This window comes from Vigna radiata, chromosome 1 (assembly GCF_000741045.1).
Source record: "Vigna radiata var. radiata cultivar VC1973A chromosome 1, Vradiata_ver6, whole genome shotgun sequence".
Classification (NCBI taxonomy): domain Eukaryota; kingdom Viridiplantae; phylum Streptophyta; class Magnoliopsida; order Fabales; family Fabaceae; genus Vigna; species Vigna radiata.
In genome coordinates this window covers 14,153,092-14,163,885 of record NC_028351.1, presented here as the reverse complement: position 1 = coordinate 14,163,885, position 10,794 = coordinate 14,153,092, and the positions used below count along the sequence as shown (strand labels likewise).

The 10,794-nt window shown below is 31.6% G+C and overlaps 1 protein-coding gene across 1 annotated transcript; it reads left to right on the top strand.

Annotated features, from left to right (window-relative positions):
* The first annotated feature begins 8,249 nt into the window (after window positions 1-8,249).
* LOC106755940 (GDSL esterase/lipase At5g33370) lies at window positions 8,250-10,164 on the top strand. The gene is made up of 5 exons (XM_014638210.2): window positions 8,250-8,595; window positions 8,810-8,937; window positions 9,025-9,267; window positions 9,355-9,607; window positions 9,746-10,164. Exons 1-5 carry the CDS (start codon window positions 8,343-8,345, stop codon window positions 9,979-9,981), a joined length of 1,113 nt encoding a protein of 370 aa, XP_014493696.1. The 5' UTR covers window positions 8,250-8,342; the 3' UTR covers window positions 9,982-10,164.
* Window positions 10,165-10,794: the final 630 nt, after the last annotated feature.

Below are 10,794 nucleotides of genomic sequence, written 5' to 3'. Positions count from 1 at the left end.
AATTCCCCACACCTCGCCTTGGTTCAAACAAAAAAGCCTACTTTTAAGCACTTGCAACGCTTAGTTCTACCCAATTGATCACGAATCACCCACTTGTGAGCAAGTCCAAAAAACCCAGGGAGCAGCCACCAACTTTCGGTACAACATTTAATATTTTCTCTGGGAAGCGATTACAACTATCCTGTAAGCGATTACACAGTCTCCTAAGGCACATATCTCACAATTCCCCACACCTCGCCTTGGTTCAAACAAAAAAGCCTACTTGTGAGCCCTAACAACACTTAGTTCTACCCAACTTATCACGAGCTACCCACTTGTGAGCAACTCCAAAAAACCTAGGGAGCAGCCACCAACTTTCAGTACAAAACTTAATATTTTCTCTGGTAAGCGATTACAGCTATCCTGTAAGTGATTACACAGTCTCCTAAGGCACATTTCTCACAATTCCCCGCACCTCGCCTTGGTTCAAACAATAGGCTACCAACTTTGTACTCATTTCATATAACTATGTACAATATTGACAAAGTTTTAAATACATCAAGTCAATGCTAGCCCCTTTCACACTTCCTCCCAACACTTCAATGGCAGACAAACAAATTATAATTTGTATATAAATCTTTACAATTTTTTTTTATACAAATTGATATTTTTTTATTAGAAAAATAAGAAAATTACGAACTAACATATGACACATTTTTATTTATGTAGTACTAACGAAAATAACTTAATTGCATTAAAGTTTTCAATACAAAAACTAAATTGAGACAAACAAAAATAAAGAAACTTATTTAAAAAATTTCTACAAAATTAAACAACAAATGAAATAATTTAACCTAAATAATATGAATGAACAAATTATAAAAATTAACATTTCAATAATAAATATTTTTGTGAACGTGATTAATACAAAAATAGTCTCAGTACTTCCTCAACAATTTATAAAAAGTTTTTGGAGTTAAACATTAAGACTTGGAATAATCATCACCAAAAAAATCACTTAACAGAAACAGATTTAGATATAAGAATCAGGGAAACATACCTACCGTTATTTCATTTAGTTAAATTTTCTAAAATTATTCATGCCTTAACTTTCTCGAAACCCTTTCGAGCCAAAAATTATATTTATTTTAATCTTTTAATCATTTAATGCAGGGACCAAAATTAAAAAAATAAAAATACAGGGACCAAATTGAAACAAAATAAAAGTATAAAGACCAAATTGAGACAAATGGAGTAACACGTGGCCTGATAGTGACATATGGCATTGTCAATGCCATGTCACACTATCATTGTCATGTGGCACAATGTCAACTTGACACATAGGAAAAAAAATTATTTAAAAAAAAATTTAAAAATAAAAAATAAAAATAAAAATAATTAAAAAATATTTAAAAATTCAAAAAAACCACGAGCTGACACATAATACAAGTACGGAACTACCGAAATAACCTAATTGTCCAATTTTTCAAAAATAAAGACCCAGTTGAAAATAAAAAAAATAAAAGTAAATGATATATTTGAGAAAAATAACCGAAAATAGGAGTTATGGGAATGATAAACCTTTTAATAATTAATTATTTCTAAATGTTATGTAAAATTAATAGGTAATTTTTTTTTCACTTATTCTTCGCAAAAAATACAATTTTATATATAGAAAATCAGTAGCAAAATTTTTTGACATTACCTACACAAAAATATATTATATTATGTAACTCAAATTTTCATGTCCATTAATAAAATCCTTATATAACAACTAATTTACCAGTAAATTCAAATTCGATATAATTATTTGTAGATAAATTGCAATTTTTTTAGTGTAAAAATATCAAAAAACATATACTTAATGGTCACCAAGGATATAATTAGCTTGAAGGCCTCAATTTCTTAGATACATTCGCTTCAATTTCTAAACTTACAACAGTACAGTGTTTTCTAATCTCAAAATTGGATCTCTTTACGTGAATAATGCGTTATTGCATGACGATCTTCGTAATAATGTTTATATGAAGCTTATAACCAACTTTGCAAATTACAATATTTATTAAAATAAAAAATGAAAATGAAAAAGTATTTAAGAAATGTTATTTTCAAGTTTAATTTTCATTTTTAACTTCATTTTCCTTATTATTTTTAAAAGACATAAAATTATAATATAATAAGAAATTAACTAGTTTGATTAAAATATTTCAAAATGAAAGTTTGTCTAATGTTTTTTTAAAGATATTTGAAATTTTCAGAATTTGATAAATAGGTTTAAATAATAGAAAAATATATTAATATTAATGTGTATCATATTTTATTTGACTTTTTTATAACTTTATTTTTATTTTTCGTTGTGCAGGAATTTTGAAATGTTCTTCTATTTTAAAATGATTTCTTTTATTCAGTATAAAAATTTAAAATATTAAAACATGATGGAATTAATTTGTAAGTTTTTCTCTAAATCGCGTTTAATTTAAGTAAATAAAAAAATGTAACAGTGGTATGTGTCCATATATATTTACATGTATTTTATTTCTCCACTTTGATCTTTAAAATTATAATACGGGTTATCCACTGTATTGTAAAATTATAATTTGTGAAACTTATAATTATGGTTAAACCTTTTAAATATAAACAAATTCATGAAAATTTATTTTTCTTGACAGTAAAATATAATACAGAAATGAAGATGTATAAAATATTTATCTTTAAATTTATAAATATTATTTTACTTAATATTAATTTGTAAACTCTAATTTGTTTCATATTTTTAAAACTATTTCCTTATAGGGGACAAATATGGAAATAAGCATAAAAGATGACTTTTTTTTTTCCTACACCCCATAATTTGTTGGTGCATTTTCCAAAATTTTAAAATGAACATTTTACCTTTTTATTTATAAAGGTGTTTATTGAATTACTTATTCTAAGCTTTTGAGAATTTTTAAAATATGCTTTCTGAAATGAAATTTCCAAAACAGATATTTTAAATATAATTTTCGAAATGATATTTAAGAATGAAATTGTCAAAATGTATGAAATATTTTTTAAAATAACTTTTTTACAACAGAATTTCCAGAATTAAATTTTCAGGATGTATATAATATTTTTAAGAATGAATTTTGTGAGTTGAAGTTTTTGAAACAAACTTTCTGGAAGACATAATGACAGTTTTTTTCTACAATGTATTCTCTTTCAGTTCTTCCTAGTGATGATAACAGTGGTATAAAATGCAAAGAAAAAAGATATTTTAATATATATTTTTATTTTTATTTTTTGTTAATGTGAAATGCAGTTAGTAATAAAGGAATGCAAAAATGAAAAGCCTTAAATATTTACTTATATTTCTCCTACTTGTTGCAGTTGGATATTACCGACAAAAAGGTAGGGTGTTGTAGCCTTTACTATAATGAGCGAGTACAAGTAGGTAACACCTACAAAACAGGTAATATGAAAAATTATAGAAGGACTTTATTACTATTACGAGAGAAAAATGATATCATGACCATGACATATTTTTACACATAATACAAAAATAATGATAAAATTATTATAAAAGTATAAAATTTTGTATTTTAAATTTTGTATTAAATAAATGTAAAAAATTTAGGTATATAAAAAAATAACATTTTTCAATATCAAATCCTTATTTAAATCATCTATTACCCTACTATTTGACCATTCAAATCATGTTCTATATTATGGAGAATTCAGTTACATTTCTTAATCATTTATGTCTCCATTGAAATAATATGATATAACGTAAGTATGACACAAACTTAATTAATATCAGTTGCTAGTTGCTTTTATTGTTTTTATTGGAATTAGTCTAGTTTCGAGATAGAATGAGATATTTTAATCATCAGATATCTTTGATCAAGATTATTAATGTGTTGATAGGAGAAAAAAAAAGTTTATCCGTAAAGACTTTTTGATGTTTAACTTAGTAAAAATGAGTGAACAATGTAATAATAGATAATATGGAAGAAAATGTGAAATAAATTTCAAGAATAACTATAAATTATTATTTTTAAGTCTATAAATTTAGCTTTATATAAATTTTGAAATTCTATCACTAAATTATCTTTAAATATTTCAGGAATGATTATAAAAGAATTCACACAATCAATTATATATAATACTTTTACAGTATAAAAAAAAATAAATTGAAATGCTATCACACCCAATTTAATATCCCTCCTTAGTGAGGTACACGTGTCAGCCGTCCGGTCTTTCCTGGCAAAGTGGGAGACCAACTCTGCCAAACTTTTAATTCCCTTCCTTCGTGATCCGTGTAGCAGCAACAGAACTGTGAAACCCCCAGGAAGTGGAAGACAGGTGGCAAGCTTGGAGTGGACCGGACGTTCTGAGTGGAGGCAGTATTTAAGGTGAAATTGGAAGCCTGACGCTACTTTTCCCATGCAAACTTCATCTTCCTCAAACTCAACTTTCTGAAAGTCTCAAATTCTCCTCCTTCTCTCTAAACCTCCCAACCTTCTCTCTAGATTTCTAACCTCCAATTCTTCTCCGATCACCTGCATCCTTTCAGGATTATTGCTGCCGGCACCAAGACTTTCAACCTGTCCCAACTAGATTTACATTCTGAACTGGTAAGTGTCCGAACCCTTGAAGCTCCTTAAGTCTTCTTACATGCATGCACCTTTAAAGCTTGCATGAAACTGTTAAACCAATTCTCTGAACCTATTTTGTATTTAACTTTAGACTTTGGAACCTTAGAAGAAATAGTTGTCGTCAACCAACCTACCTTTGAAATCTTAGCTGGAATTAGACGTAAGGGAAGCTTATAAAGTTTAATTATAATTTCTTTGTATGGTTGAATGTATGCCTGATTTAATGTATGTTTGAAGTCTAAAGTATGTTGTGTGATTTATTCGGCATGATTGAGATATTGTATGTTGTTGTATGAGTTGTTTGATAAGTATGAACTTTAAATTCTGCACTGATATGAGTATATAAAACTTAGAGAAAATACGAATCTGAGATCGAAGGTCATTAGGACCGTTCGGTCTTCCCCTTTACCGACCGGTCCATTCAGACTGTTCGGCATAGTGAGTTTCTAAATTCAGTTGATCNAAATTAATGTATTGTTGATAAGTACTTAAGAGCGCTGGTCANAAANCAAGCGTTCGGTCTTACAAGTGTTCGGCCTTAGGCTGACACTTAAATTGTAAAACATGCAAACTTGATATTCCTTCTTTTGAAACCGTTCGGTCACTTAGTGACTGAATGGTCTAGTGAACTTTTGTTTATTGAGACGTCCGGTTTGTTTGACTAAAGTCCTTTTACTTCTTTAAAGAGTTTCTCCTTTCTTAGTCCGTCCGTTTGAGAAGTGTCCGGTCATAGACCAACCTTCGACCATGATTAGTGCTTGTTTTATAACATTCTTTGCCAAACCGTCCGGATGACTATCGCTTATAGTCAATCCTTTGGGTTACAGTCTTATTTCTTGTCGGACCATTTGGCCAACCATTTGACATTCTTCTGTTATTCAGTCTCACCTTTGATCCGACCGTCCGGTCATTATTAGTGTTAAGTCTTTGATGATTAGTTATATTCGTTGCCAGATCGGCCGATCAACTATTATAAATGTTCTATGGCATCCAATTTTAATTCTTGTTGGACCATTCGGTCATGTCTCCTTGTCTCAATCCCATCTTTTATTCTATCGTTGATAATCCGGTCATTTTTCTTGACATCCTTCTAGTATGAGAGTAATAATGAACATATATTGAATTTGGTTGAGTAAGGGAATTCCAATGGAGGAATGTCCCATGAATTGGTGATGATTGGTAAAGTATGAACATGGTCAGACCCTTCGTCGTCCTGATCCTGATATTCCGTGATGACGCTTTCTCAGGTAGAGAAAGGTTACTCATGTGTGGGAATGGCGGGAGGTCCGCGGTCATAAGAACAGATGATCGTTTGAGGACTAACCTCGGGTGGCAGCTGATAAGTAAAGGCAGCTATTACACCACACCGGGTGCTAAGGACGTCGGGCTACGTGGTTCATACCGTCCGGACAGTGTCGTAGTGGTCGGTCATAAGTTAATTCACTTAGTATGCATGTATAGGAATTGTATGTCTGCATGATTGATTGGTTTTGTTTTGTATATTTACTTGTATGATGAAATGAATAATTAAATTTACATAAGCTTACCCTTATTTGTTGTGTCTTTGTCTATGTTGCCGTTCGGTATCTGACCGTTCGGTTATTCTCTTCATTGCAATGATCACCCTTTTGGGTGTGAGCAGAGGATACCTTGGAAGCTACTTTGGAAGACACTCTTGAAGATGTTGTGCAGGCCGAGCAACCCGTGGAGGTCGTGCCCGACAGTGATGCAAGACCGTCCAGTCCTTAGTATAGATGGTTTCATTGCCCAGTTAGTTCGTCGCCCGATTATTGTTTGTAAAATCGTTCGGCATAGGAAACCTTTTGATGTTGGCCGTTAGGTCAATGAACTGCATTCAAGACCGTTCGGTCTATTTTGTAAATGCTGTATTCAATATTACTGATTGTACAGCTTTAAATTCCAAGTATATTTCATACTTCTATGCTTATTCACTACTGTTCTCTTTTATTGTTCATGTTAACTCCTAAAATAAATTATAGCTTTGGTTATATTTATTGGGATGTTACAAATGCTATCATTAAATTATCTCCAAATTGTATGATGAAAAATGATGTTCGATTATTGTTGTGTGTGAACATCTTTTTTTTAATTAACGGGGGTTACTAATATTTCATATTACAAGTAACATAAATATCTAATACAGTGAAATGTGAACTTTGTGGAAACCAAAAGTAATATGTAAACGGTTTTCTAGAACCTGTGATTTTCAATTTTTGTTATTATACTCTACACTAGTTAAGCGTAAAGTAACTCAATTTAATTTTTACACTCTTTTATATATTTTTATATATAATGATTTATTCAATAGAAAATGATCTCTTCCGGAAAACAAAACAATAGAGTATTACACATTTTTTTGTTTTAATATTTATACAAACATAAAGATAGCATAAATGTTTCAGATAGAGTTGTCAAAATGGATCAGAACCCATGGGTCAATCTGTCCTACCACGAGTTCGGGTTGGGTTGGATTTGAAAAAATTGTATTTTTTTTTGTCGATCAGATCTCAGCTCATGCGGGTTGAATTCGTGGTGGACCAAGTTGGCCCACCAATCCACTTACCTAATTTTATTTTATTAAAATTTAATTTTAATCTTATAAAAAAACATTTATTATTTTTTTTGCTTGAAAATATTATTTAAGTTCCCTATTTTCAAAATTAATTAAACACCTATGTTCGGAGTGAAATTTGGGAGTGAAATTTGTTTAGATTTCAATTATAGAAAGTTTGTAAATTATTTTTATTTAAAACAATTGTAATTAAGTGAGTCAGTGAGCCAACCCATTTACCCATCAACTCGTAGTGGGTCGAACTGGATTTGAATTTTTCTAACTCGCTAATAAATAAGCCGGGTTGGATTGGCTCACTAAATAACTAACCCGTGGTGGGTCCGACCGGATGACCCCGTTTTGACCGTTCTAGCTTCGAGTAATTCATTTGCGTTTAAAAAATGGAAAAAAAAAATCCATTCTTAATTCAGTTTGAAGGAGATTCAATGGATGTGATAGGATTTTGGAAAGAGATTAAGTAAAAATAAATAAATAAATTTAATTCAAAGTGGCATAAATAATACCTTCAACTAAAAGGTTAACTTGATAAGATTATAAATTTTTTTACGTATATATTACTTATAATTTCTTGTGTTTATTTATTTTTCTTCTATATAAGATTTGAATTCACGTTTAGTAAAATAAAAACACTTTTTTGCAATAATTTATTAAAGATAGGTCTAAAAAATTTTAAAATCACGTTTGTTAGTACATTGTTTTCTGTACAAATATTTGAAAAAAAAAATACTAGAAATAAAGTGAGAATTTTATAATAAAAGTTGATAATATATAGGAAATAAAAGTACAAGTTCTAATCCCAGTAATAAATAAGAAGGTATATATTTCAAATTGGCAGAAATGTTGAAGAAACCATATTAATTACATATCTAACCATCTCTAGCTGCACTTCAATGAATCCAACCTTTTGCATTTATGTTTTTGACGAATGCCACGGTTTTCAGAAGAACATAGAACCATCAATTAAAGAGCACTAAAGTAGCCTCATAAACTAGTAAGAGCTATCAAATCCTGTGAAAATGTTCATTATATAAACACTTGATAACCCTTTGAATTTCTCCATCCACATATCAAAAGCTATAGCTACTTCTCAAATTTAGTTATCTCACCAACCCCACATTCAAAGCTTCATTTTCAATATGGCAGTCTTGTCAAGTTTTGCTCCTTTGGCCATTCTTAGTTGTGTTCTTGTAATTGGAATCATTGTGTCTGGTGCTGAAGCAAGGCCAAGGGCATTCTTTGTGTTTGGAGATTCCCTTGTTGATAATGGAAACAACAATTACTTGGCTACCACTGCACGAGCTGATGCCCCTCCTTATGGCATTGACTATGCTCCATCTCATAGACCAACTGGTCGTTTCTCCAATGGCTACAACATTCCTGATCTTATCAGTTCAGTTTACATATATCCCTCTCTTCATTTTATTTTCTTCAAAGCTCATTTTCTAAATATGGACCTACACATTGTCTTGACATCATAAGTTGACGATGATGTCTTAGTTTTTTTATATAAAATGTTTGACTCGTTAGCCTTGGAATTTTCTGATATTTCCTTTAAAAAAAACTGATTGATAGTTTTGCATATAACTATGTTGTCTGTGTTCAGGTCAGAAACTTGGTGCTGAGTCTACATTGCCGTACTTGAGTCCAGAATTAAGAGGAAACAAGCTGCTAGTTGGTGCCAATTTCGCTTCAGCCGGAATTGGAATCCTTAACGACACTGGAATTCAGTTTGTAAGTTGACTGCTTGCTATTTTCATATGATGTTTTGTTCAAAACATGAAGCTAAGAGAATATATATATTATACAAACATTTTGCAGGTGAATGTGATCAGAATGTACAGACAGCTGGAGTATTTTCAAGAGTATCAGAACCGAGTGAGTGGTATAATTGGAGCTTCACAAGCTAAGAGCTTGGTGAATCAGGCACTGGTTCTGATCACTGTAGGAGGCAATGATTTTGTGAACAACTACTACTTGGTGCCGAATTCAGCAAGGTCTCGGCAATATCCACTTCCTCAGTATGTGACATATCTGATCTCTGAGTACCAAAAGCTTTTGCAGGTAAGAAAGAAAAGGGTTATATACATGAGAAAATAAGGTGTTTTGATGAATGTTTGTCTGATGGTGAGTGATAAATGGGTACTGCAGAAACTGTATGATTTGGGAGCTCGCAGAGTTCTGGTGACAGGGACGGGACCCTTGGGTTGTGTTCCTTCAGAATTGGCTCAACGTGGCAGAAATGGACAATGTGCTCCTGAATTACAACGAGCTGCTGCATTGTTTAACCCTCAGCTGGAACAGATGTTACTGCAACTCAACAGAAAAATCGGAAGGGACGTTTTCATTGCTGCAAACACTGGAAAAGCGCACAACGATTTCGTTTCTAACCCCCAACAATTTGGTAATACATCATCATCATCATCAATCAACTCAACTATACGAGAATTGAATCATGAGATTTGGCATGATGTCTTTAAATGGTGCTGCCATAAAGAAATTATGAAGCAATGACTAACATTTGTGGTGTTTATTAATGTAGGATTTGTTACTTCAAAGGTAGCTTGTTGTGGACAAGGACCCTACAATGGTCTTGGATTGTGCACACCACTCTCGAACCTGTGCCCTAACAGAGAGCAATATGCATTTTGGGATGCATTCCATCCATCAGAAAAGGCCAACAGACTTATTGTGGAGGAAATCATGTCAGGCTCTAAAGCTTACATGAACCCTATGAACCTTAGCACCATCCTAGCTTTGGATGCTATTGCCACATGAAGATATACAATGAATCCTAACACTTGTATTGGCCTTATTCCATGCTAGTTTGTGACATCTCTCTTTCTATATTTATAGTCTTGTAATTGTTATTCCTCTATATAAGTGAGGAACAAAATTTAAGGAAGCAAAAACTTCTATTAAGTAATAATGGAGGATATGATGCAACCACTTATTTCAAAAGCAATAGCTTACCCTCCTTCTTTTCTCCTTTCACTCAGCCACAAATTATATATGGTTCCCTTAATGCTTAAATTGTGTTGGGACAGGTACTTCCATAATGGACTTCTTGTAAAAGTAAAGATAATATATGTGTTGGATATATCAGAGAAGAGGTTACTTGTGAGTTACACAAACAGTAATAACTTCTGAGTCCAACTATATAAAAGATTGACACTATTTTTTATCTAAAATTTTAAGACAATGGACTAATAGATCTTTTATCAGAGTGTTCTAGTTTCTAACATAATTAGGCTCACACTTGGATTTCCAACCGTATGAATATGCTAATTTCAGTAATATACAACTAAAACCTTTACCAGACAATCCAAACGTTTCATTTCCTCTAAACCACCCATATGGCTTAGAGGTTGGAATGCAAAGCTGAAATAATAGATCCTGTGTGTCTGTGACAGTGGTTGATGGGAATAAAGTAGCTAAGTCATTGCAAAATACCAGTTTTAATTCTGATATGATATTACTACCATTGGGATGTTGCGATCTTGTATTGGGCATCAAATGGTTAGTTAACTTGGGTGATATCACATGGAATTTTCGTAAGTTAACAATGGAATTTGTTGTAAAGAATAGAAA

What these genes read in the sequence shown, in the direction of transcription:
- LOC106755940 (XM_014638210.2), top strand. Translation starts at nt 8,343, where the DNA reads ATGGCAGTCTTGTCAAGTTTTGCTCCTTTGGCCATTCTTAGTTGTGTT. An exon ending in ACGACACTGGAATTCAGTTT is followed by an intron (nt 8,938 to 9,024) that starts GTAAGTTGACTG and finishes AACATTTTGCAG; the next exon opens with GTGAATGTGATCAGAATGTA. An exon ending in AGTACCAAAAGCTTTTGCAG is followed by an intron (nt 9,268 to 9,354) that starts GTAAGAAAGAAA and finishes TGGGTACTGCAG; the next exon opens with AAACTGTATGATTTGGGAGC.